This window comes from Penicillium macrosclerotiorum, assembly GCF_028827735.1.
Source record: "Penicillium macrosclerotiorum strain IBT 26536 chromosome Unknown utg000001l_segment0_segment0, whole genome shotgun sequence".
Classification (NCBI taxonomy): Eukaryota; Fungi; Ascomycota; class Eurotiomycetes; order Eurotiales; family Aspergillaceae; genus Penicillium; species Penicillium macrosclerotiorum.
Genome location: NW_026643081.1, coordinates 1256516 through 1282588, shown reverse-complemented (window position 1 = coordinate 1282588; position 26073 = coordinate 1256516). Strand labels below are relative to the sequence as shown.

Sequence of the window (26073 nt, the reverse complement as noted above, 5' to 3'; positions counted from 1 at the left end):
TGGGACGACTGCGGTCCCAATTTCTAGATCAGTCGAAAAAAATGCAGACGGCATCGAACGCTTTGAGCCCTTACTACCTCCTTCAACATCCAATCCATCTACCGATCATTATCCAATGACACGAAATATACAGCCATATATCAAGTCTACATCTACAAAGCATCGCTTGGAAGTCTTTTCTCCAGAGGCTGACGACTATGAAAGACTTGTCGCACTTTGTGAGGCCGGATTCGTCTCTGGATGTCGCGCAGCAGTCAATAGGCCTGTATGAGGGTTGTCAATGGAAAGATAAGCTGGTACGGTCTGGAGCCAATTGGGAGCATACGTTTCATTACTTCTTGCCGTTTCGTTAACAGCATTGTATTATGCACGCGTTTGAGCGAAACAACATGTAAAATAGCAATGATCTCAGATATCCTCATTGTTTAATCTGCAGAGTAGCAGATAATGATAGACTACATCACTAAACAAAGAGCCCCATCGTAACTGGAGACGGACTGATCTGGTCTTGCTGGATATCCTCGATCAGAGAATCCCCTTGATAATCATCAATATCCAGATCCAGATATCCCGAAGGGGACCATTTCTTCCCAGAAACAAAGAACGAGCGACCATTGATCGTGCTGTCGCTGAGGATTCGCAGGAGACATTCACCTGCTTCCGAAGCTTCCGCAAATTTGATGCCTGTGCTTTTGACGTGCGCGAATGCCTCTTGAGAGAGAATATTCGTCTTGACATACCTGCGTTTATCAGCACTAGCGTTGATAACATTGCAAAGAGAAATTTTTACCATGGTGAAATCACATTCACACGACTCCCGTAGTAAAAAGCGGTTCTCCGGAGTGAATGCATGATGCCTCGCATAGCCCATTTCGTAGCGCAGTACTGAGGGGCACGAGGACAATCCAAAAAAGCTGCTCCAGACCCTATCAAGATCAAACAAGTATCCTCCTGAGATTCCGACGGCTGTTGTCCATTCTGTTTAATGAAGTAGTGCAGTGCGAGCTTCGATGTGTAGAGAGTGCCGACGAGATTGACATCGATGGTAGCTAGATCTGGCTTTTCAGGGGCACTATCATCGCCATCGTAGGTAAATACCTCGTCTTTTCGATGGATACCGGCATTTGCGACAACGAATGAGATTTTTCCGGTCGGAGAAAACGAGGCAGCGGCTTCGAAGAGACGGACTTGGTCAACCCAGCTAGAAGTATCACACTCGATAAATTTGGCCCTGAAAGGGTGAGCAGACGAAAATACCTCGTTCATTTTATGCAGTCATACCCTGTCAATTCTTCTTCGAGTTTCTTTCCTGCTTTGACATCGCGATCTGCGATCACCACGATCGCTCTGATATAGCGTGAGCAATTACTGGGCGAGACCAATTCGATGGGGCATTACCCTTTTGCAATGACGGCCCTAACGTATGCCTCACCAAGCCCGTTTGCTCCTACAATAACGAGTTCAGTTCGATTCTCGAAGTTCATCCACGGGGTTTCGAAGGATACTTACCACCTGTGACGATTACAGTCTTGTTTTCGACATTTTTGGTGTCGAATTCCATGTCACAGTTGACAGGAGAATTACGGCTTAGGCTAGCCATTTTGGAGATTCTTGTTAAGAAGACGAAGATATTTAAATTATGGACTTTGCCAACCGATTGTCACAGCAGAAGGTGTTCTCAATATGCTTGGCACTTTGTTTGATTTCATAACTAGAAGAAGTACCGTGTGGGGAGGCTTGAAATACACTAATGCAAGTTGCTTACTCTGTAAACCTTCTTTCTCCATGGGCTTTGAGGGTGGCAAAGGGCAGCGGGTGAGCAAATGGCGGCTCACTTGGAGTCATAATGGGTGAAAAAAGGGTGTTTCCGGCACTAGGGGCTGTCAATTTCGGTTTCATTTTCATAGGTCTCAATATTTTTGTTGTAAAAATCAGACCCTTTGCTAAAATATCTCAAAGGGCTGCAAATCTAATTCAAGGAATTTATCTCGATTGGGGCTTTCTATATCAAATGAAACTCCCCGTTCTTTGATACAAGATGATTTGAATTTGTTGGATTGCAGTCTCTAGATAGCCGATGCCGAATCGCAGAGACAAAGTAGATCTTGGATTAATATCTCGATGTCAATAGTACTATTTCATGTTTCAGGTGAGGCTAGACGTCATACATAGTGAACCAGGGCGCTCTACGGCAAGCCTGACAAGCAGGCTGGATGAGATGGATCAACGAATGAGCGAGCAAACCACCACACACTATGATGAAGGAAGGCTTCCCAAAGAGGAAACAGATGTTATTGGAACGAAAACTTGTAGCAGTGATATTTCTTCCTCTCAGGGATGCGAAACTATACCTGTAAATACTGTACTAAAAAGTACATATACTCTCCAATCAGAGACCACCCATTGTAGGCCCTTTTTCCCCTCAACACGATATAGTCTATACGCTGGTTTGATTCTGAGATTTCGAATACCATTCTTGAAATCTCCTCTTCAAATGATCTCATAGTGTCTGGAAAATCTTTTCCTGTGTCTACGAATTTTTCAAAAAGAAGATCATCTGGCGGGCTGGATGAATCGCACTGCGCTCATGACACGTCATGCCTAAAGGAAGCGAATTTAGAGGGAAATTGTGATGGAAATAACACACTTCAATCGGCAAATTAACCCTGTTCCTCTATTGATCCCCAAAAAAGCCCTTTTAACGAGCCATGATAAAACAAACCTTATAATATTGTCTTTATGACGCGACTTCAGAAGCAAAAATTTCACATTGACACAAATAGGACCTCAATTTGCGGCAAAGCATTTGCCTGATCTCATATGTAAGCGGTCATCAGTTCCAATTTCAGGACGGAATCATAATTTTCAGGCTTAAAGTGAAGGTCTGGAGTACATTGGATGCTCATTGAGAATGAAGTAACGCGGCATAGATGTCTATGGGCATATCCGTAGACATTATTTTCAATATCACAAGATATGCTCTAATAATTCTCATCAACCTTCATGCTGGAAAAGTTTCGTTCGGAAGGCCTTGACTACAACATTGATCTATCCCAACAGAAGAAAACTCGACACAAAAACGAAGCGCCCAAGGATATTTGCAAATTTTCCTTGTTTCGGGCTGCTTTGTTCGTATCTGAATCGAGTAAGAATTCATGATCATTTAAACTTCACAAAAGCACATCGTATTTCATAATTTTACCTATTAACAACCAACAGATGATTATTCAAGTATTTCCTGTCTCTGGTCATTCAGTCTAGAAAATCTAGCTTTGATTCTTCATAAACAGAAGGATGAGCAAGGTCCCTCTGCCCTCGAGATGGCAGCAAATAATAGCAAGTAATACTTTCTTACTTGAGGCCATTGGTCGAGTAGGCTCTAATAATTCTAAAATCTCGAAACATGGATATCCAATGATCATCTTTTCGACCAAGGGTTCAGAAATAATGTCACAAAAAATCAATGTCACAGTAGAGACCTATACTGTGCTACTTCCTCATTCGTAATTCTTTATCAGTCTTTCAAAAATGTCACTGAGATGTAATTGGAAGCTTGAATCAACATAATTTCTCCGTCGATCATATTATCAAATATTTTTTAAGAAAAAAACTCTTTATAAAGGGTTTTTTACTCTGCTCCATCTAAGTGTGGCCTCGGCGCCGGAAAGAATTTGGTGCAGCCTATATAACAACTTGGAAATGGCCTAGTATGGTCATGCTGACTAGAGATTCCAGGTATCATATATTTAATGAGAAATTCTTGAGAGATAGCGTGTCGAATAATAGGAGCACGCGTAACTAATCTAACGGGCAATTTCAAGTAAGGGGGGCTTGCTAATGAACAACCCCATCAAAAATATTTCGGCTGCTTGCAGAGCCATAACTACTATATTGAATCATCTATGGTGAATTGAAACCGGGTTTCTATTAAAGAATCATCGTAAGAGCTACGATAATGTAGCTCATCCATCTTATTGGATGGAGTGACTGAGAGGTATCTAACTACATTTCCAAAATAGAATATTATCCTATTTTACTAGGGATTGAAGTTTTTATACTCCGAAAGGAACTATCAGAGCCTCATCAACGGGATTTGCTCAATAGAAGACTAACAAATCAAAATTTTTTGTAGTAACAAGAGCCACTGGTTGACGGAATACAAAGGCCTTACATTTAGTATGCGATTAGAGTCGCAAACCACTCCTTGAAAAGAGTGACCTTCTTGCTCCAAGCAATTGGGATCTGACCCCATTCATTACCAACATGCTGAACAGTCTTCTTGGTGCTGCTGACAGCTGGCCACTCAAAAGTGGTATCGGCGCCATTGGGGTTACCAGTCTTGATAAAGTTGGCCCAGTAGTCTTTCATCTTCTCGGCGATCTCATAGTCCTCGGCCTTCCAAGGTTTATCAGTGGAATATAAGTTGTTGAGGACGTAGTTGATTTCAGATTCATAGTAAGCACCAGCGTTCTAGCCGGGAGGAGCGTGATCCCAGAGGTAGTTCCAGACCTTAGCACTCTTGGCATCTGCCAAATTTGAGTCCAGAACCATGTTCCCACCCTCGAACGATCAGTGAACATGGAGTGATAGGCACCAGATGCAGCTGTTGAATCATTAGCAGGGTAGAGCTCAAGGAAACGTTCAACCCAAACCCCACTATATGTCTCATTCACATTCTCATAGTATTCTTCAAGGGAAATATCATGGCCATATGTAGCGCCATTCTCATTCTTATTATTTCCGGTGATAACAGATACGTCATGGGCAAGTCCCTTCTTTAAGATATTAAGATATGTATCGGGCATCGCATAGTAATCAAGCACAGCTTCAAACATGATCATGGTTGCTTTGCTAGAGCCAGTGACACCATCAATAAGCTCCTCCATTGTCATCTCACGAGCCTCGGCTAACTTGAGACATTCAGGTCGGAGAGATAAGTCACACCATCCTCCAGAGCATTATCGAGAGTAGTGTAAGCTTCAGCAAGACTAGTACAGAGAGGGTCGTGGGGATCGCGAACGCCACTCTGGATAATAGCACCAACAATTCATCCTTTAGTAAGATTGCTATACAGAATGTGCTGTGTAGCAGCGGAGCCAGCGGATTGACCTTTCACAGTGATATGTTCAGGGTCACCACCGAAATCAGCGATATTCTCGTGGATCCATTTAGTGCGGCAAACTGGTCGAGCATACCCCAGTTTCCGGAGCTATTGGAGCCGGTAACTTTCTCAAATTCTGCAGAGAGCTTAGAGTGGGCGAGCCAGCCAAATGGGCCTGTACGGTAGTTGTAATTGACGAATACAATGCCCTTGTCAGCCATACCACCACCATAAAAGAGAGGATCAGCTGCTGTCAATTCAGCCGGGTAGCTCCATATAACCACAGGGAGCTTGGCATCAGTGGAATTCGCAGGAGACCAGATGTTGAGATTCAAGCAGTCTTCATCAATGGTAAAGCCATCGGCTGCAGTGGTAGCGGAAGGGCAAATGTTACCCCAGTTGTGAGCATCCAGAGTACTTCCGGCCGCCAGTGGTAGCAGCGAAAGGAATTCCTTTCCAGACAGTTATATCCTTCCAATGTGTCATGTTACCAGTGTCGGAACTATTGAAGGCTGGGTAACCCTAGACTGGCCCATATTTAGTGTGAATGACGGTCTCATAGAGCGTAGCGGATGCCCAAGGCACCAGGCCAAATACGGCGACGGGGAGTGAGTTATGACGCATGGTCAGGATTGACGAGATATTGCGATATTGCAAAGGGAAAAATATCTTCGTTGAATCGGTGAGGTAGAAATCTTAACTCAAGTAGAGCCGACATGTCGCTTTTTAGATATATACCCTCTTCCTTTCGCTTCCTCCGCCCTGAACAATTGAGCCCATGTCGAAATTATAAACCACACGGTTTTAAGGCATCCATGGTCAAGCTTTCTGCATCTACGTAATTCAAAATTTTTTCTTCTCGGCTTGTTTTTCTTCCATCACAGATCTTGATTTGATAAATAGGGAGCTATAGATGATGACGTGGCTTCGATGCGCTTGCGCACACCCTTCAGGACCTGTAGCTTGATATTCAGGAACTCGGACTCCGCCACTGAAAATCGAAGTCCCGGGCGTCAAAGACTGATGCCCGTGAGTAGGAAGAGGTTCTGGTGATGACGTAGGTTCATATTACGGATGTTGTTGAAACGTTGATGGTTTTTGTCCTCGCCGAAACGAATTGCTGTGTGAAAGCTACGTGATATTCCTGATAATAACGATATACTAGGGTTTCTAGTAGTTGTGACACCATATGCTTGGTCTGAAACGGATGTTGATATGCTAGAGCACGTTGCTATCAAGAGACCTCATTGAGTTCAGCAGATAATTGATCATGATGGTTGGAACACTAATGATTAAATTTGAATTTGCGACGCTGAAGCCGGCAGAACATTATGTAAACGCTAATGTATAATCTTATTCTACTATGCGCCGCAGTACTGCTCTTCTACTCGTAGCAATTTCGGTCTCAAATATATATAGAGCAATCATCATTTTTTGAGAAATTTGGAGGATCACAGTAAAGCCTAACATTTGAACATTTTGATATCGAAATATCTCCATTTTGAGATGCAAGACAATTTGAAGATGAGTGGGAAACATCTGGAAGCTGACTTCAAGGCTGTTACAAGCAATTCAATGTGGATCCTTGTGAAGATCTTTAATTATTGAAACTGATACGGAGTGCAGTGCTGGCAATCTCCAAGCTTGGAGTCGGATTTAAAGGACGAATTAGGATAAATAAGCCGAGGCTGCACAGTATGTTTCGAACGCATCCCGTCTTTAGTCGACCTCCACTCACTTCAAATTTAATTTCTTTGACACATTGCCCAGCATTTAATTGCGTACTTCCGCGAAATCCGAATCTTCAAGCACGCCATTTTCTAAGACCTGCTGATCTTGCCCCAGAGGGGCTGCAAATATGGGTGAAATGCAGGTACGGACCTGCTGCGACGCGCATCACAATGCATGAATTTTTGCACAAGGTAATTTGGGGGTCTGCATGAGCAACCGTAATCTGATCGCGAAATCTTTTTGCTCGGCCTGCACCCAGAGTATCCGTAAGTGTGCTCTTAATGACCAGGGAGATCCATCATGATGATGAATGTGGAGAGGTGTGCTCCCTAGGGAAAGCATATATCTCAACCTGGGCACCCGCCGCGGCCTCATCTGCAATTTTATTTTGATACCCACTCAAGTGCTGCTTCAACCCGATATTCAAAATTCAACCTTGAGCTTGGCAGAATTGAAGCTGTCTCTTTACACTATTTCCATAATGCGTTCTTTAATTAGTATCTTGGCCCTGGGCCTCCCCGTGATTACTTCATCTGCTCTTAATGTGCGCACGATCTATCAATTTGCCTCCAATGACACTTGGCTTGAGAATTTAGCCACGCGATCCAATGGCATCATCCTAGCCACTGAGATTGGTCCTCCAGCCAACATTCTGGCTTTCGATCCCCAGGAAACTTCCCCCCAAAAAAGGTGATCCGGGATTTCACCTCGGTCCTGGGCCTCGATGGGATTACTGAAGGTGCCCATGACGTTTTCTACGTTGCCGGATCCAACACTACCTCCGACAATATCAGCGACCCACCAACGAACGCGACTCACGTTTGGGAGGTCGATTTCAATACAGACACTGGAAATCCGACAATCAAGCTATTGTGCCGACCCATGGCACCCACCGGATTCAATGGGTTGGCAACCTTCAATGAGACAATCCTGCTTGCCAGCGCCTCCTACCAGGATGCTATCTTCGCCATTGATACCCGAACCGGGCGGACATGGGAGGCCATTAAGCAAGAGAACTTGATGTCCATGATTAACGGCATTAAAGTCTCGGATGGCTTTGTCTATTGGGCTGCTGGTGGTGCACTATACCGGGCGGAGCTATACGCTAATATCACTGCTGGTACAGGACAGCTGATCTACCAGGGCAGCGCGATTGATGATTTTGCCATTGCGCCCAATGGATTCGCTCTCAACTCTACTTTTGGGCCCGACTACAAGTTTGCCTACCTTGCTACCGCTAGTGGAAACACTATCGAGCAAGTCATCTTTACCCAGAATGGAACAGCTGTCGGTGCTGGGACTATTGCTGGCTCCGAGGACTCGACCGAAATTGCTGAGCCTACCGGTGTTTTCTTCGGGAGGGGCGCTGGCCAATTGAACAAGATCTATGTCACTACCGGTGGCGGTAGCGCCGTCAATGTTGACGTGAATGGCACTGACGTTGCCGTCGGTGCACAGCTTCTGGGAATTCAGCTATTCTAGGTCATGTAAATCCCATACTATACAAGAGGGAATACTAGGCACAAAAAACGATAGATCGCATGATGTCTCAACATTTTAAAGCCTCGAAAATCTCCAGTGTGATGAATGCGCTAAAGTTTTACAAAAATAAGGTTCGCTAGGGGTGGACCGTTGTTAGACCACTACTTACAGGGTAGTAGCCTATTAGTCAGGTAGGAAAAGAGTAAATATTAATATCAAATCGGTATGGAGTCGAGGAGCAAGAATGATGGTATATTATTCAATGACTGAATCTTGAACTACCCTCGAAGACAGGGGATTTTCCTTCTTTATCATAGAATCTTCAGCACATTATCTATCATAGATCTGTGGCTATACATCTTTATCACTTTATGTATGTAATTCGGATCCCAAGTAAATCTGATCACTCTGTGCTCAGATCTACCCAGTGAGCAAAAGCGGCGCGAGGGTGAGGCAGGCAATACCAGGTATGTAGGTCCACGACGATCCAAATATATATTCCCATTGACTTTGCGCAGCATCCGTTTTTGCTTAGTTAGCAGTAGAATTGCAATTTTAATATTCGAAAGGTCATTTTTTGAAGTCGATTTACCGAGTATTCCTGAAACTGACCTCGTTAATCGTTTTAAGACCATCATAATCACTGGAATAACCTGCCTGATCCATCTTTTACGATACAGCAATATATTGCACATTGAGAACAAAATAGATGTAAACAGGCAAGATGGCCGAGTGGTTAAGGCGTTACGTTTAGGTTACTGTGACCCGTAATGCGAAAGCGCGTGGGTTCGAATCCCACTCTTGTCAACAAATATTTTTTTTCTTGATTTCGGACTACGCATATTCAAAGCCCGTTGAATAAAACGCCCATTGAGTTTGTAAACGAACATTTCATTGTCAAGAAAAGGCTAGAAGGGGCTCAAAATACACCGACTACAAAAAGGAAACATACGACGGTGAAGGGATTTGCTGATGTTTATACCCGACTTCTTTAGTCGCGATGGGTCAAAAAGCATAACCTACACTTGTAGCCTCGGCCATCTCACCGCCTTCAGAGCCTACTCAAAATGCGTCATGGAAAAGAAACATTGTCACACTCCAACATATTTACAGATGCTACATTCTCCCTCTCTTCTTCTCTCTTATGCTACCACCACCAATACAATCGATATTGGAATGGCGTGGTCAAAAGAGGTTTCCTCAACGCTATACGAGTGTATATCTGGTTCCTCTCGGGAATCCCTGGTAACATGCTGGCACTCCTAGGTGCCTTTTTCTTTTTCCCTTTCTTTCCCTTCCTTTTCTTGCACAAAATGAGCATAGAAAGCATATTTCTTTTAACCCTCACCCCCCACCCAGTGCCCCATGCGACACGAGCCACGAGACGGGGTGTCCATCCCGTAGTGCTGTAAACAATAACTTACCCCGGGAAACCCCAGCCGGGGAGTTCCCCAGCGAATCTCGGGGTAGTTCCGGGTTATGTAATACACACCCACCCCTCTTGATCCCCAGAGGAGCCCCGAGACGAGGAAAACGTTGGTGTTGCTGCAGCAAAGATGGATTTGCCTCTTGATCAGTACGATATTGGTTGTGCATGGTCTGATGGCACCGCAACGATGCATTCGCGATCATCTTACAGACGGCCGCGTGTACGAAAGTCCCGCGGCCGCGGCTTGCGAACGAGGAATGGCTGGTCAGTCGTTTGCTTCCCAAAGTAGTCATGCTTACCTAACTTGATTGATGCAGCATACAATGCCGGAAGCGACATTTGAAGTGTGATGAGGTTAAGCCAGTGTGTGGCGCTTGTGCCAGAAAGGACAATGTCTGCGAGTTTACTGGCTCGGGTCGTCATAACACTAGCCTCCCAGTCTCGGACAGGACCTTCACGACGGCTGCCACCGAATTATCCACAGAGCAGGCCTCGTCCCCAGCGGAGAATGACGAACATGCACCAAATACGACGCAGACAAACCCAGCGCTTTTTGGGCCGCCTGAAGCTATTGTTCCAGCCTGGCCTAGTTCCTCGGTCGATGCCAACCCCTCTCCATCTGTGCAACTTGATCAATCGACGGCGAATCAACTCGATTCGAGTCAAAGTCCCCTAGCGTTTCCAGATGCCTATCTGTCGCCATCTAATGCATCATTTGCAGCAGTACGATGGTTCGGGCTACTAGCGAATGATGCTGCTAGGGATAATTCAACAGTGTTGACGATCCAAAACTCATGGGCGAACCAAAATCTCTCATTGGACCATGCCAGTTCTGACGACCAAACTCAGCTAAGCTCCTTGCAACGTGCAACTCAGGTGCTCGACAGCCCTTCTTCCGTATACAGAGGCCGTGACCTGACGCATATCGCTTCTTCAAAAGAAAGTCAGCTCGAAGAGGAGCAGATTTGGCAGTCACGAGAGCCAATTGAGCTTTTGTCAGCCGAAGCAACCCTGTTTGGACATTTTGTAGATCGAGTTAGCCCCTGGGTATGCTATATCTGTCATCTTCATGACTTGGAAACGCTTGACTTACACTCAACAGATAGATCTCTTTGATCCTACAAATCAATTTTCTACGTTCGTTGCGCACTTGGCCGTAAGCCGCTTCCGATTTTGCGAGGATATTTCTGCCACAAGAATGCTGACATGGAAACTCCAGATACATAATGCGGGCTTGATGAATGCTATACTCGCTCTATCTTATCGACATCTTGCTTTGAACCACCTTCTGAATGAGCATAACATCCCAAATAAAGAGGAGGCAGCCCTTCAATATTATTACCAAACCCTTCACTATGTGCAAAAAGCTATGCAATACTCTGGCTACAAAAGAAGCCTAGAGCTGCTTGCGACTACATTAATCATCTCCGCCTATGAGATGCTTGACAATTCCACGAAAGATTGGGAGAGACATCTAGAAGGCGTTTTTCTCATACAAAGATCACAAACCATTCATGGTGAATCGGGGGGTCTACATTCAGCCGTTTGGTGGGCTTGGCTCTGCCAGGATATTTGGGCTGCTTTCCGCGAGAAGCGCAAAACCCTAACATTTTGGGTTCCACAGAAGCCCCTTTCTGTACTGTCGCCATATGAGCTTGCTACACGCTCAATATACAACACCGCGAAGGTTGTGAGCTACTCCGCCGAGGGCGTGGCGGAGGCAGACATCGGACGTCGAATTGATGAAGCAGCACGCCTTCACGAAATGTTGGATGATTGGCAGCGACATCTGACCGTTGAATTCTCTCCGTTGCCACTCAGCTCACGCCAACAGTCGTCGCATTTTCGACCAATCTGGATCCACCCACCTGCATTTGGTATGGAAAAACACTGATTCGGTCTTTGCAAAACAGCTAACGCGCAAACATAGCCGTGGCACTTCAGTTCTTCAGCGTGTCAAATATTCTATTGCTTGCTCATGAGCCTAGCTTGGGGGGCATGGAGCATTACCTTGAACGACAAAGCGCAATCAAGCGTTGCGTAGATAATATCTGCGGTATTGCAGTGACACTCAAAGATGACCCATCTACTCTGATGTCATCACAAGCTTTATATATTGGTAGGCCTCTCAATGCTCACGTTTTCAAAAACCACGCTAAAAAGGGATAATAGCTGGAAAATTTACACAAGACCAACGTGACAGAGAGGCAATTTTGCAACTTTTAGAATCCTGTCGTGAGAGAAGTGGCTGGCCAGTTAGATCCTTAGGTGAGGAGCTGCAGCATTATTGGGAAGATCATGACCCGACGAAATCTGCAGCTGCCGCAAATTTGGCCGTGAGGTCTATTCCATAATGAAATAAAGTCCTTTGAACTGGCACCTGGCAATTTGTATAATTCTTCCACTCTATTCAGAAGTTTATAACCCGAGCAATGCGCCTTTCACGGCAACTCCTAGTTGGACTTTCCACAGTCGATGCTCATTCAGCGCGAAAATCTCCCCGTTTCTCCCAAAACAAAAATTTGCAACACCACCTTCAATAATGATTCTCCCCAAGAGGACACCCCCGGGGACCATACATGAATTCCATCCCCGCAACCACTATACACATTCCCTTCGAGGTCACACTTGATTCCGTCTGGAATACCTTGGTCCGCCGTAGCAAAAAGGCGCCGATTAGCGAGGAATTTTTCTCCCCCGTATTCCGCCATATCAAAGGCATATCTAGTGTGGGTTTAATGTTAACCATGATGATCCAATGTTGGATCAAGAAAGTATGTTCTTACATTGAAGAAACTCGCTGATCATCGATGGTGCCGTCCCCGCGTACCCGATCCGTGTCCGTAATGTAAACGACTTTCTCATCTGGCGAAAAGCAAATACCATTCGGTTTCCCAAATCCATCTGCCATAGCTCGGATATTCCCAGTCCTCGGGCACCATCGGTAGACCTGGTTAGGTAAAGATGGAATTGGCCGATAGCCCTGCTCAAAGCCGTAATTGGGATCCGTGAACCAGACTGAGCCATCCGTGTGTACTACCACGTCGTTGACGGAATTAAATTCCCGCCCGTAGAAGTCGCTCTTCAAAAGCTCAGATTTATATGACAGTGTGGACATCTTGTATAAGCCGCTCGGTTGGGTCATGGACCCCTGTCCGCAGAAGAGAACATCATTCTTGCCGTAGTTAATGGCCCCATTGGCCATTGGGATATCAGTGAGACACTCCTCAAATGTGACTGGCCGTTTATTCAAGTCCACTCGGGTAATATTGACTTTCTGCTCGCTGTCAGATCCAATGCATCGGTTGCTGGTGATGTAGAGACTGTTGCTTTCAGGAAAGAAAACCCCAGCCTCATGAGCAAAAGGGTAATCTGAGTGCTCTGCAAGAAGCTCTATTGTTGGCTGTTGTCCCACAATTTCTGAAAAGCGCAGATCATGAATCCGAAAGGAAGTCTCGGAATCTGAAGGCATGATGAATTCGACGCAACACGCGAATTGTTCTAAACCGAGAAGCTCCCTGAAGCTGCCCTTAGTCGTGGAAGAAGATAAGTGCGGCAAAGAAATCGGACAACCAAATTCGCGAGGGGATGTTTCAATGGCCTCAAAGGGTTGAGAGAAGGGGCAGATTGAGGCCAGATTTTGGACATCGCGGGGGTGGTGGGGCAAATAACACCCCGTCTCGGGGTCATCTCATCGAAATTGGACGCGATATCTCTCGTGAGTCAGCAATTCTTTAAATAAAGTGATTCGATAGAGGAATCTCCAAATTGACCTGCGTTTCATCTATTGAATTTCACTTCGACCGCAAAATGGCCTGGAAAGACTCCAATTGTCATATCCGCATTCTCCGCGAGGCCCGAATTGGCCAGTACGGGGTCATTGCCGCCATCGCCTATAACATCGAACAGGTTTTAGGCCTGGTCCAAGCTGCAGAAACCGCGCGCTCACCACTCATCATTCAATTCTTTCCATGGGCTATTGAGGCCACAGATGGCTTGCTAGTACGTGCCGCTGCCGATGCCGCGAAGCGTGCAAGTGTGCCTATCAGTATTCACCTCGACCATGCCCAGTCTGAAGCAATCATCAAACGCGCAGCAGAGCTTCCATTTGATAGTATCATGGTGGATATGTCGCATTACGAAAAGCATGAAAACCTGAAGAAGACTCGAGAGCTGGTACAATATTGCAACGAGCGCGAAAAGGCCACGGAAGCCGAACCGGGCCGTATTGAGGGAGGAGAGGATGGAGTCATGGACACAGAGGGATTACAAGCATGTATGACGACTGCTGAGGAAGTGGACGAGTTCATCGACACAGGCGTGGATGTCATTGCCCCTGCTTTTGGCAATGTCCATGGTGAATATGGCCCGCAGGGCCCACAGCTGGATTTCGACAGGTGAATCTGAGTGCGTCCTCTTTAATGAGATTAAATTACTAATATCTCATTGGTTAGATTCGAGAAAGTCCGGACTCAGGCAAACGGCAGAATTAGTTTGGCTCTACACGGCACCAACGGGTTTGCCCCGGAGCTAATGAAACGCTGCGTGGCCGCTGGTGTCAGCAAAATCAACGTCAACAAACTTGTATTAGATGACTATTACGACCACCTTCGTTCAAACGCGGACAAAATGTTGCATACACAGCTTATTGAGGAGGGGATTCAGAAAGTGGCAGATCTTACCGTTAAATGGATGGAGATCTGCGGGTCAGCGGGCAAGGCATGAAGGGAATTGGAAGTAGTACACGAGAGTGCTAGAACGTCAATATTTCTACTTCTCTTTTCCTCAACGGATAGTTCGTACTCCAGAGATAGATTCATTCTTGATTTCATAAATCAGCTTACAATGTGCGTCTGCTTGTGTGGATCGTACTTCCCGTCGGACTTTATTTGACCGACTTCGAGGAAAAAACAGCGAAGGTTCATAATAGAATTCTATCACGAATAGATTCATGAGAATATTCAAATTATTTTCGGTTCAATTTTATAATCACTATTGTAGATCTCTATAGTTTACAGCGCGAAGAAGAAAAAAGATACTCTCGCCATCACTGCAAGTTACTGTACATCCCACCGTCGGCCAACAGTCCCGTAGCGTTCACATAACGGCTCATCTCTTCACAAGCCAGGAAAACTGCAGGACCTGCCATGTCCTCGGGGTTACCAATGCGACCGAGGGGAATGCGTGCCTCAAGAGCAGCCTTTTTGGTGGGATTCTTCATGTCATGATCGGCCAGCTGGGTGGCAATGGTACCAGGCATCAGTGCGTTGCATCGGATCTGATCTTTTCCAAGGGAGATAGCCATAGACTGTATCATCGAGAGAATCGCAGCTTTTGTCGGCGTGTAGTGGGTCTGCAAACCACCCCCGAGTAGGGCGCTGACAGAGGAAATTCCAATTATCGAACCGCCGTGCCCTTGCTTAACCATCTGGCGAGCGGCGGCTTGGCAGGAATAGAAGCAGCCTTTGACATTAACATCGACGCTATGATCAAGAAGGGCTGGCTCAATCCTGGGTAGGTATGTTAGCGATTGGCACCTTTGAATATTGCGGCAAGGACAGTAACGAAAATAATTCAATGTCGGTATTGTCAATTCAACTTACTTGAGAAACTCTGCTTGTTTGAACACACCCGCATTGGCGACAAACACGTCCAACTTTCCCCATTTAGAGACAGCCTCTTTGACCAGGCTAGAGCCGGTCTCAGGGTTTGTTACGTCGCCAGATAGCTCCAGAATTTCACCCGCCTTGATGCCCGTGTCCTTGATCTTTTTAACCTCCTCAAAAAGACTGTGTAGATGCTTTTCATCTTGAGGCATTCCTAAGTGGTTGACTGCGACATTACACCCTTGCGTGATATATGCCAGAACAATTGCGCGACCAATTCCAGTAGTTCCGCCAGTGATTGCCGCGGTCTTGCCCTTAAGAAGGTTCCAAGCAGGAAGCGCCGCCATTGTAAACTGAGTTATAGCGAAAACGAAAGCGAAACAAGTCAATGGGATGGAGATTTGAGTAAATTGTCGAATATATTATAACGAAAATTGAAATATGGTGGTGAAGGCCTGGGGATTTCCCCAAATTTGTTCGGCTTTGCTTTAATTTCAGCTGGGGATCGACTTCTTTCTACCCCTCTTTACCTCTGGCCCTGTAAAAATATGTCGTCTCGGTCCACCAATGATGACGCAGATAATGGGTCTAAACTTGTCGTCTCGGGTCAATGTCGATCCACTCAGATATCAACTTGGTGTTCCCATTTTTTTCCCGTCTCGGTTCCCGTCTCGGGGACAACACCCGAGTCGAGAGATGCGGGGTGTACGAAGGGGGTGAATGCTTCTATAGATGGAATTTAGATGAGAAAATGGGTGTGGGTATATCTTCCTGTGATTTATAAAAGCCATTTGGCTTTTCTCCTCTTGACTCATGTTCATATCTCAATTGTCTATCTTTTGTTATCATCTTGTACTCATATCATGGCTCCCTCTGTAACGTCCGACCAAGTGGTTATTCCCCAAGCGGGAGATTCCCCTCAGACTCAGGTTACTCTCGGTGGAAAGGTCATTGCTAGTATGTACCCCTCGCATGCTTTGCTTGTAGCTGGAATTGTGTTCACTGATGTCAAATCGCCTTAGTCACCGGTGCCAACCGCGGTATTGGTCTTGGTATCGCCGAGTGCTGTCTTTCCAATGGCGCAGCTAAGGTCTATTCCATTGACATTGGAGAGACTGGAGAAGAGTTCAATGCTGTCTCCAAGCGCTATCCTGGCCAGCTGTTTGCTGTCACTGCTAATGTGACCGACGAATCAACCATTACCGCCGCGATCGATAAAATTATCGAGGAAGCTGGTGCTCTCCACGGAATGGTGGTCAACGCTGGTCGTACACATCACAAGGCTGCTCTAGACTTCACCAAGGAGGATATTGAGACTCTGTTCAATGTGAACCTCTTCGGGGCTTTCTACACCGCCCGCGCTGCGGCGCGTGCATTTATCAAGCTCGGAATAAAGGGATCTATTGTCTTCACAGCATCAATGGCCTCCTATCGCCCTAATAAGGTAATTCAATCCACTCCATTTTTCTGTGCGCTATATCTGATATGCATCTTAGCGCGTTCCTTCCACTCCCTATGGTGCCTCCAAAGCAGGTGTACGAAACATGACTCATACTTTGGCAATGGAGTGGGCACAATACGGTATTCGTGTTAACAGTGTATCTCCTGGTCTAGTTAAGACCGCTATGACATACTGGGTGCCTCAGCAGCCGGACTGGGAACAGCAGCTCAAGTATTATGGTGGATTCCCTAGGTTGGCTGAGGTACAGGAGCTCGGCGGTGCCTACGTGTATCTTCTAAGCGAGGCCGCGAGCTACACTACCTCCATTGATATTCCGGTGAATGGTGTGATTGGAAGTGAGTAGCTATCAGTCTTTGATCAGATGAGAACCGACATGCTAACACATTTAGTTTGTTAAATACTCTGCCTGGCGAAAATGTTGACCGGATGTATATTTGATGTGTAGATGTGGATACGTTAGACTTTCTTTCATTCAATGAAATATACTTTGACCCTGATAATTAACTTTTGCGTGTGAATGAGATTTGTGTAAAAATTTGGAACTTAAACCTAATTTCTGGTAGAAACATTCGCGGATAAAGAAAAGCAATGATTTCTTGACTTACAAATGGAGTAGTCTATTCTCATAGAAAAGTAGGCTGGTCTCAGCTTCATATTTTTAAATAACATTTTTCAATACCCTTGGCATTGACGTTGCCTATGATTGAGTCAATGTTTTTTAGAATTGATGTATTGAGGTATTTACGCGTGATTCTATTGTCGAGATTTTAGGATTGCTAAGATCGTACATAGTCAATTAAGTCAATTTTCCGTCTAGCTATTATGATACAGACGCTTGAAATGTGTAATGCAGTGCCTGATTGAAACAGGTGAGACATTTTTTTCAATTTGATATCAAGGTAAAGTGTATCGAGGATTTGTATCTTAATGGGAAGAGACTGTTTCCTCATGCTCCGACTTAGCATTACATGCTTTCTCAGCGTCGTCAACAATACTATTTCTCGTACGAGCGGCACCAAAATTTGGGTTTTCAGCCATGAATGCAGCAAAATTTGACTCGGCTTCCCAAACAAATGGAGATTTGGAAGTGAAGAGCATGTCAATTTCCTCAAGTGTACGCTGGCTGGACTCAGGATAAAAAGCCCATACTAATGATGGTCAGTTCAAATCTTTCGCGATGGGAGCATAGATTGTCTCACTTATTGGGATGCTGATAAGGTTAACGGCACCGAACACGTGTAGTGTATTCTCTCCAATGGCCGCGAAAACGTACGGAAGAGCCAAAGTTAATGATCTGGCTCATGTTAATTTTTCCCGAATAAAAATAGGCCAACTCGAAAGAAACTTACCCGTTTCCCAAACTCCAGCCAACAACACCCCAAGCGTTGCCCTTGGCCCTGATTTTGAGGGGAAATATCTCTGCTGGATATAGCCATGGTACGGTGAGCCAAGTCGCACCAAAGACGAATGTATACAGATAGACCATCGATGTTGCTGCGATACCCCATGGAGCCTGGTTTTCTGGGTTATTGATGCCACCGCGCGCCATACCGCCTGCGAGGAACATTGCAGTTGCTTGTCCTGCTGCTCCCCACCACAAGGTCCAGCGTCGACCAATCCGATCCAGGGTGACGACACAAATCAATGTGGCAAATGCGTAGAAGATGTTATTGAGCCCAGATATCCACATGGTCTTTTGAGAATCGAATCCGGCAATTTTGAAAATTGCTGCGAATATTGTTAGTTTAATTACAGAAGAAAATGCAAAAGGCAACATACTCGGTGCGTACATTGTGACGCCGGCAATGCCCGACCAGCATTGAAGGATTTGTAGCCATATCACAAGTTGCACGCGTCGGGCAATATGCAAATCCCCCTGGCCAATTCCGAACAGCATATGGAAATATGTGATATTTTCTCCTGACTCTGCCTCCAATTCGACGACAGTCTGAATTTCTCGCATCTCCAACTGGATCGCACGTTCGTTTTCATGTCCGCGAAGACGCTTAAGGACGTACATCGCCTCATCTCGTCGGCCCATCATGCACAGCCAACGAGGAGACTCTGGAAAGAACCAGCAGCCGGTGATAAGGAGAAGCAGCATGATAATCTGAAAAGCAATAGGAAAACGCCATTGAAATTCAGATGTGCCGTTGTTAATGTAGCTGAGTCCGAATCCCAGCCAGTAAGCCACCACCACGCCAACAATATTCAGTGTGAACTCCATGGCAATGAACATGCCACGGGACTCATAGTCAGCAAGCTCAGATCCATAAACTGGCACGGTGGCATTCAAGATTCCAGTACCGATGCCGTTGATTAGACGAGACACGATCATCCATGTTGGGTTCATTGCTGTGCATTGGAGCGCTGCCCCAATTATTCCCCATGCGGCACCAAAAGCAAGTGACTTGATGCGACCGGACCGATCACTCACATAACCACCCATGAAGCAGCCGATCAAGGTTCCGAGGTAATATACCGAGACAATGCCCCCTTGCAGCAGGGTGTTGGTAACAGTTATTGATCCATTCTTCTCGTATCCCAATCCCATTCGGTGCACGTATGCCTGGGAGTCATTGACTCCACCCATCATGCCTTGATCATAGCCTGTGTAGAGCTTATGAGATCAAGACCTTTTCATGAATACTAAAATGTCGCTCGGGAAACTCACCAAAGAAAAATATTGCCAGACCAGCGAGGCAGTTCACCGCTACCAAAAGCGACCTTTTCTCTGAACTAGAAGCAATTTTCCACTTTGCCCGCTCGTCGCTCAACATGGCGAACATTATGCACTGCTAGATGAGATATTCAAGATTTTGTAGACAAAAGCAAAGTAGAGAGTGATGTGCTTGATGCCCTGGGATTCATAAAAACGTGCAGGTCTCCCGATGTTATAAGAGGTCCTTCAGCCCCCTATACCATGTAATGCCTTGCAATCATCACCCCGGATTTGGTACGTCATCCGATGGCAAGACCTGGGGGCTGCTTGCCCCGGATCCGAAAATGAGGAGTTTAGATGTGGAGTTCGGTCAGGATACACTCGACTCGGGGACACAGGGCGCGAAACGAGGACCTCCTCTGCTTGCTACTGGATGAGCATTCTTGTCATTCTGGGGGAGATACCCAACCAGTAACCAAGATTTGGTCTTTTTGAGACTGGTGGACTCATGCTAATACAATCGCATCCGCGGCATTCTGAGAGCTCTCTGAGATATTGAAGTCCTGGATAAAACATGGCTCACAAGTTTTGAAATATATACACATTGGGTATGTCATAATGCAAAAGTTCTATCTAGACTGAGATAACGGACTCTATTTGGAGCTACAAGCTCTGATGTCCCCTTTCACACTGTTGACTCGCCGATCAACAAGTTCCCTGTATTCTCGCTGTTTGAAACATATGTCCAAAAATACTTCATATTTGGCCTGAAGAAGGCATCGTTCAGCCTTATCGGTGGTAGGATCCACACGGCGGCCAGGTTTGCTCATTTGACCCATAATTTCCCACAGACCTTTCGATACTTCCTTAGAGCACTTACCGGCCGCTACAGCTGCTAGCATAGCAGCACCGTGACAAACAGCAGCATGGACGTATTTTGGAAGTATGACTGGCATATCACAAGCGGAGGCAATGGAATGAACCAACAGATCGTTTTGCGTCTGGGAGCCTGACATGAAAATTGTCGAAATTTCATACCCGTGTTGATTCATAGTATCGATAATCTGGCGTGTTTGCAGCGCAATAAACTCCAATACACCGTAATAGTGCAGAGCTAGGTTATTGATTGATTGGTCGCTTTTTAATCCGATGATTGCGCCGCTCATCTGTGGGTCTGCAATTGGAGACCGGTTGCCCCATATATCGCCGTAGAAAAAGAAGTGTTTGGCCAACTGAGCGATATGAGCCACCTGTGCCTTCTTGGCTTCTTTACGAAGACAGTCATTGAGGAAATCATAAACGTGAATGCCGGCTGTTTTTGCTGCTGCGTTTGCTTCCGAGTACGCCGGATGACTCTCAACAACGTGCCGTATGAGCTCGCCTGTAGCCGACTGGCCGCCTTCAGCAAGATAGGCACCGGGAAAGAGAACATCCCGGTAAGGGCCCCATACTCCAGGTACCAAAAACTCCTTGTTCGACATGGCCAAGTGACATGTCGAGGTGCCGGCCACTACCGCCAACCGATGGAAAACATTTTCCCTTTGGTCAGGTAAACTCGCGAGTCCCTGGTCGAACTTCGCCCCAACAGTACCGATCCAACCTGCGTAGGCATCAATCACTCCACTACCGACAGCGATTCCCGGTGACAATCCCAGCTCAGCAGCAGCCTTTTCAGTCAAAGGTCCAACGTATTCGCCAGCACCAAGGTATTGACCATTCTGTGACAAAGAATTCGTCAATTTACACACAAATATAAATTCAAGTGTTAGGAGCAGCTAACCTTGCCATTTATGCCGCCAAGTGCTTCGAAGTCATCTTTAGAAAGATCCCCGAGGCCAATTGAAGTCAAGAAATCCGATTGCCAACCTTCTTCGCGAGAGTCGGACCCAGTTGCAAGATAACCCTGTTTGCAAATCACACTACAGTTGCTGCGGGTTTCCTGTCCGGTGGCCAGATGAGTGAGTGCATCTGCAAGATCATAAAATTTGCAGTCAAGAAACGCGCTTGGATTCATATGCTTTTTGAGCCAAAGAATTTTGGGCATCTCCATTTCCACTGACATTCCGCCTCCAACATACTGCAGAACAGAATGCCCAGTTGCATTGATGGCTTTTGTTTCATCAATTGAGCGATGATCCAGCCAAAGAATAACGTTGCGGTCATTATTGGCTTCTGTGCCGCTGACAGAAACCGGCCGGTCAGTCTCCTTGCTGAAAACAGCCAAGGAGCAAGTGGCATCAAAAGCGATGCCTTTGACTCTTGCTTGCGACACATTGGATTGCTCAACTGCTTGCTTGACTGCGGTGCAGATGCTGCCCCAGATGTCGGTTGTCGACTGTTCATAGTATTCCGGGTGTGGTTGCCAAGTTTTGATATTTTGCGATGCGAGACCAACAATGTTCCCATTGTGATCAATTACGCAAGCACGGGCACCACCAGTGCCTACATCAATTCCGATATAGCAGTCCGTATGCTCGCCGTTGGACATGTTGGAAAACAGTCGGAAAGACTGAATTAAGGAATTAAATGGATCTAAAATTGGCCATCCACGCAGACAAACTCCTTATTATATTTCAAATCAACCTCCTTTGCCTAAGCATTCTGTTCACTCTCGTTTGATAACACAATTTGTCTTCTCGGTTATTGGATCAAGAGAAACTATTTGTGGCATGGGAATCCCCGAGACGGCAAACGGCCCCGAGACGGTGGTCGCAATCCCGTCAAATCACGAGAACAATGTGGAGCATGCGCGGTTTTCGGAGCTTGAAAACGGACATCTGGTGATGGATTGGATGAATTGGAAATTTCGAAATAGGAATGGCTTATAAATAGCTGCGACTCTATGACTTGTAGAGATCTGCTAGGAATAATCTTGAAATTGATACAGAATTCAGTATGGTTCTCTCTAAGCCGGACGATGCCCCTGTGCAAACGTTCTTTGACCTTACAGGCAAAGTCGTCGCCATAACTGGTAGGTGATCTGCATTGGATCCTGATTCCTTTTGCTAAAATATTATCAGGAGGCGCACGAGGAATTGGCCTAGCTGTAGCTACGGCATACGCCGAGGCTGGCGCGAAAGTATGTCCAACATCGATACATAGTTCGATCGAATTCATGACAAGTATTGACTTGCTTTCTAGATTGCTATTCTCTATCACACAACGACGACCGCTTCAAAGACCGCAGAAGAACTTTCTTTTAAATATCAAACAGAAGCTCGTGCTTACCAGGCCGATGTCACCGTTCCGAAGGAAATCTCCGCGGCAATCGACCAGATCGCCAAGGACTTCGGAAAGCTGGATGTCATTGTGGCCAACGCCGGAATTTGCTCCGAGTATGCGGCTAGTGATTATACTCCTGAAGAGTTTGAGCGGATCATGGACGTCAATGTCAATGGAGCTTTCTATACTGCACAAGCCGCTGCAAGAATATTCAAGCAGCAAGGCTTCGGTAATGTGGTATTCACGGCATCCGTTAGCGCAACGCTTGTCAATACACCTCAACGCCAGGCCGCGGTACGTATCTCTATTCCTTTCTGTTTTCCGGTGCATTTACATCAGAAGGGTCATAATCTTACACTCGGAGTTCGTGTGTACTAACATTATCAATGTCAATTATAGTATAATGCCTCTAAGGCTGGCGTTTTGCAACTAGCCAAATCACTTGCAGTGGAATGGGTGGACTTCTGTCGAGTCAACTGTGTTTCACCTGGCTATACACAAACCCAGATCATGGAATATGCATCTAAAGATATGCTCGACAAGTGGCTAAGTCAAATTCCCGCCCGCCGATTCGCCTCTCCATATGAACTTAAAGGGGTAGGGATATGCTAAGATAATTCCAAATGTTTGAAGTTTCATTTGCGCTAATATTTATACTTCTAGGTATATCTCTTCTGCGCTTCTGATGCTTCTAGCTATATGACAGGCTCGAATTTGGTGATTGATGGTGGATTTACTCTTCCCTAAAAATTGAACAAATTTAGATCACATAGACGGACAACACAGTTTCCTTCCCTTTTTTGTACAATGCTATGGATTTTCTCAAAAGATTAGTTCTTTTCATTTCTTTATCTTTCATACAGGTCAAAAGAGGTCGAAAGTTGAATTTTGGACTTGGTGACAATGGACTGAGAAAAATCCAATTGAGGCTATTTGCACCCCCCATTACAAATTATACTTCATCCCTTTTTCCTACAAAAAGACCAGGATCCATCAAGGCGAATATGTTAATAATAAAAAAACAGTCAAAGTGATAGCGTTTCGCATTATTTGTGTTTAGTTACGGTGCCTTGCGTTCCGTTCACTCTGCTTCATAGACATCAGCTTTCTCCAAAACAAAATCTCTACCACACCTGAAACTTCAATTTACCTAATATACAACTACAAATGATTCTGTTTCTGGCACTAAAAATCTCCCTATTGCGTAAAGAGACAATATATTCTCATTATATTGGTTAATTTTCATTTTCGTTACGAAAATATTACTTTCTGGGAATTTCAATTTTCCAGGGTATTTCAAAGTGGTTGATGTAAAAATTTCCATTGGCAAAAGGTCCTAATTATACATATTCCCTCGCAGCCTCCCTGATATGCCTAGTGAGTTTTGCCCCTCATAGTACCTTCGATGCCTTCCAGATCACTGTACAAACGATATTCATAATCTAAGCTGGGATCATTGAAGCGAGCCTTTGCATCCATAGTTGCTATCTGAGCCATATCCTCAGGCTGCAACTCGAAATCGGCCTCTATGTTCTGCAAAATCTGCCAGTCGACGACACTTTTGGGAATGACAGAACGGCCACTGTTGATTCCCCACGCAAGTACCACCTGCACAGGGCTCTTGCCATATTTCTGGCCAATTTCTTTCAGAATTGGTTGGTCGATAACCCGCATCATGTGCGAAATTCCTTTTGACCACCCGGTTTGTCGGTAAAAGTCGTTCATATTGCCGAGTGGACTGAACTGGACAACGTGAATTCCCTTTGTCTGAAGCCAATTGTTGAAGTCTTTCTGTTGTAGGTAGGGATGGACCTCCATTTGGTGGACGGCAGGGACCTAGGGAGATAGATTAGTATCCTGTGAATATATCGTGTGTATCTTAAGGCTCTGTGATAGAATGGAGTATTCACCGTCGAAGATTCGTTGATCAGGGTGCTAATCTCGCCACGGCTGAAATTCGACACTCCAATCGCCTTGACCTTGCCGGTCTTAGTCACCTTCTCCATCGCTTTCCATGTATCCAGATACGTCGTCTCGCCCAGAATCATTCTGCCATCAGCATCCCGGGGGAATCGGTCAGAGCCCCGCTTAAAGGTGCAGGGATAGTGCATCAACAGCAGATCGACATATGGAGTGTCCAGATCTCGGAGGGAATCATCCACAGCGCGCTCTACGTCATCAGGATGATAGTCATTGCACCATAGCTTTGTGCCGAGGAAGATCTCTTCGCGTGGAATTCCGCTCTTCTTGATTCCTCTTCCGACTTGCTCTTCGACATTGTAAACCCGAGCTGTATCAATAAGACGCATACCTTTTTGCAACGCCTGGCTCACAGTGTTTTCCTGAGAGTCGGCGTCTTGGAAAGTGCCAAATCCAAGCGCCGGGATTTTCGCGCCGGTATTAAGTGTGTAAGAGGTTGCACGGGTGCTTAGAGCGCGATAAGAAGTTGCAAATGCGGGAATCGGCTTTCTTCCGAACACTAAGACCCGGCTCGCGCTGGCTGCCAGAGAAGCCATTGTATCGGAATAAGTCCAAGATGTGATGAATGGAGAGAGAAACAGGTCGATGATAATTTTATCTTGGCAACAGCAGCTGAGGTGATGCTTAAATGGTCGACAGCATAAAAATGCAGAGCTGTGGATTTTAAGCGGCTTGAAGCTGAAACCTCTTGGGGAGAGGCTGCGCTCCCCGTGTCGGCAGCGTGGACGCGAGACGAGCGAACGCCAAGAATAGCCCGTGGCGGGTTTACTGCGGGGAGAACCCCACGCCAGCGGCGCGCAGCGAAAATCTGTCATCATAAATGAAGAGTGTATTAGACTGTGCCAAAACCACTAGTCGAAATATCAATTCACTCATTATAGGAATATCGAGCAAGACCCTATAGACCCGGACTTTAGGACTTCCGATCTGAATATATTTCTGATGCTACTACATGGCAGCACATTGACCTGATGGTGGACAATACTAATCTGTATTCAACCTGCTACTTTCAAAGTGCAAGCATCTGTATTAATCCCTTGACAGCTCTTGATAGATTTCCCATTAAGCATTCAATTGATTATTCAAGGCGCGTTACCGAGAACGAGCTGCCCTGGAAGGACACAGTAGATACTGTAGTGAGGAAACAGCCCACAATACTGGAACTCATTGGGAGATATCTTTTTGGTAAATAGCCCTTACAGCTAAAGCTTCATCTCCCAGGTAACCAGAAATTCAATTCATTCGCTCTTTGCCTCAAAATGCGTTTACTTCCCTTCTTGGAGTCAGCCCTCCAGCATGGTGTGCGGTGGTTTTGTTGTTGAAACCACTCGATCTCTCTGCTTTATTTGACTTCCCTGAGAGTGCCCTACTTCACTATATAGAATTTTGTTTCTAGGA

The 26073-nt window shown here is 45.7% G+C and overlaps 12 protein-coding genes across 12 annotated transcripts; 5 read left to right on the top strand and 7 right to left on the bottom strand.

Moving 5' to 3' along the window:
• Positions 1-463: 463 nt before the first annotated feature.
• N7462_000421 (putative short chain dehydrogenase/reductase) lies at positions 464-1600 on the bottom strand (the record flags this gene model as incomplete). The annotated part of the gene is made up of 5 exons (XM_057072147.1): positions 464-740; positions 791-1231; positions 1282-1347; positions 1399-1447; positions 1510-1600. The coding sequence occupies 5 exons, from the start codon at positions 1598-1600 to the stop codon at positions 464-466; spliced, it is 924 nt and encodes a 307-aa protein (XP_056938677.1).
• A 2573-nt stretch (positions 1601-4173) lies between these two features.
• N7462_000420 (carboxylesterase) lies at positions 4174-5637 on the bottom strand (the record flags this gene model as incomplete). Its single annotated transcript, XM_057072146.1, has 4 exons — positions 4174-4470; positions 4560-4906; positions 5196-5553; positions 5593-5637. 4 exons carry the CDS (start codon positions 5635-5637, stop codon positions 4174-4176), a joined length of 1047 nt encoding a protein of 348 aa, XP_056938676.1.
• Positions 5638-7313: 1676 nt separating this feature from the next.
• N7462_000419 (uncharacterized protein) lies at positions 7314-8314 on the top strand (the record flags this gene model as incomplete). The annotated part of the gene is made up of 2 exons (XM_057072145.1): positions 7314-7329; positions 7503-8314. 2 exons carry the CDS (start codon positions 7314-7316, stop codon positions 8312-8314), a joined length of 828 nt encoding a protein of 275 aa, XP_056938675.1.
• A 1556-nt stretch (positions 8315-9870) lies between these two features.
• N7462_000418 (Zn(II)2Cys6 transcription factor domain-containing protein) lies at positions 9871-11912 on the top strand (the record flags this gene model as incomplete). The annotated part of the gene is made up of 4 exons (XM_057072144.1): positions 9871-10007; positions 10061-10790; positions 10846-11620; positions 11674-11912. The coding sequence occupies 4 exons, from the start codon at positions 9871-9873 to the stop codon at positions 11910-11912; spliced, it is 1881 nt and encodes a 626-aa protein (XP_056938674.1).
• A 613-nt stretch (positions 11913-12525) lies between these two features.
• On the bottom strand, positions 12526-13215 carry N7462_000417 (SMP-30/gluconolactonase/LRE family protein; the record flags this gene model as incomplete). Its single annotated transcript, XM_057072143.1, has 1 exon — positions 12526-13215. One exon carries the CDS (start codon positions 13213-13215, stop codon positions 12526-12528), a length of 690 nt encoding a protein of 229 aa, XP_056938673.1.
• A 338-nt stretch (positions 13216-13553) lies between these two features.
• Positions 13554-14468, top strand: N7462_000416 (class II fructose-bisphosphate aldolase; the record flags this gene model as incomplete). The annotated part of the gene is made up of 2 exons (XM_057072142.1): positions 13554-14140; positions 14198-14468. 2 exons carry the CDS (start codon positions 13554-13556, stop codon positions 14466-14468), a joined length of 858 nt encoding a protein of 285 aa, XP_056938672.1.
• A 322-nt stretch (positions 14469-14790) lies between these two features.
• N7462_000415 (SDR family NAD(P)-dependent oxidoreductase) lies at positions 14791-15696 on the bottom strand (the record flags this gene model as incomplete). The annotated part of the gene is made up of 2 exons (XM_057072141.1): positions 14791-15253; positions 15347-15696. The coding sequence occupies 2 exons, from the start codon at positions 15694-15696 to the stop codon at positions 14791-14793; spliced, it is 813 nt and encodes a 270-aa protein (XP_056938671.1).
• A 516-nt stretch (positions 15697-16212) lies between these two features.
• Positions 16213-17208, top strand: N7462_000414 (NAD(P)-binding protein; the record flags this gene model as incomplete). The annotated part of the gene is made up of 4 exons (XM_057072140.1): positions 16213-16306; positions 16372-16793; positions 16846-17146; positions 17201-17208. The coding sequence occupies 4 exons, from the start codon at positions 16213-16215 to the stop codon at positions 17206-17208; spliced, it is 825 nt and encodes a 274-aa protein (XP_056938670.1).
• A 527-nt stretch (positions 17209-17735) lies between these two features.
• Positions 17736-19600, bottom strand: N7462_000413 (sugar porter family MFS transporter; the record flags this gene model as incomplete). Its single annotated transcript, XM_057072139.1, has 5 exons — positions 17736-17959; positions 18011-18105; positions 18161-18539; positions 18591-19421; positions 19486-19600. 5 exons carry the CDS (start codon positions 19598-19600, stop codon positions 17736-17738), a joined length of 1644 nt encoding a protein of 547 aa, XP_056938669.1.
• A 526-nt stretch (positions 19601-20126) lies between these two features.
• N7462_000412 (FGGY-family carbohydrate kinase) lies at positions 20127-21961 on the bottom strand (the record flags this gene model as incomplete). The annotated part of the gene is made up of 2 exons (XM_057072138.1): positions 20127-21191; positions 21254-21961. 2 exons carry the CDS (start codon positions 21959-21961, stop codon positions 20127-20129), a joined length of 1773 nt encoding a protein of 590 aa, XP_056938668.1.
• A 407-nt stretch (positions 21962-22368) lies between these two features.
• On the top strand, positions 22369-23442 carry N7462_000411 (uncharacterized protein; the record flags this gene model as incomplete). Its single annotated transcript, XM_057072137.1, has 5 exons — positions 22369-22444; positions 22494-22552; positions 22615-22989; positions 23095-23292; positions 23359-23442. The coding sequence occupies 5 exons, from the start codon at positions 22369-22371 to the stop codon at positions 23440-23442; spliced, it is 792 nt and encodes a 263-aa protein (XP_056938667.1).
• Positions 23443-24069: 627 nt separating this feature from the next.
• Positions 24070-25211, bottom strand: N7462_000410 (aldo/keto reductase; the record flags this gene model as incomplete). The annotated part of the gene is made up of 2 exons (XM_057072136.1): positions 24070-24531; positions 24606-25211. The coding sequence occupies 2 exons, from the start codon at positions 25209-25211 to the stop codon at positions 24070-24072; spliced, it is 1068 nt and encodes a 355-aa protein (XP_056938666.1).
• Between the last annotated feature and the right edge of the window lie 862 nt (positions 25212-26073).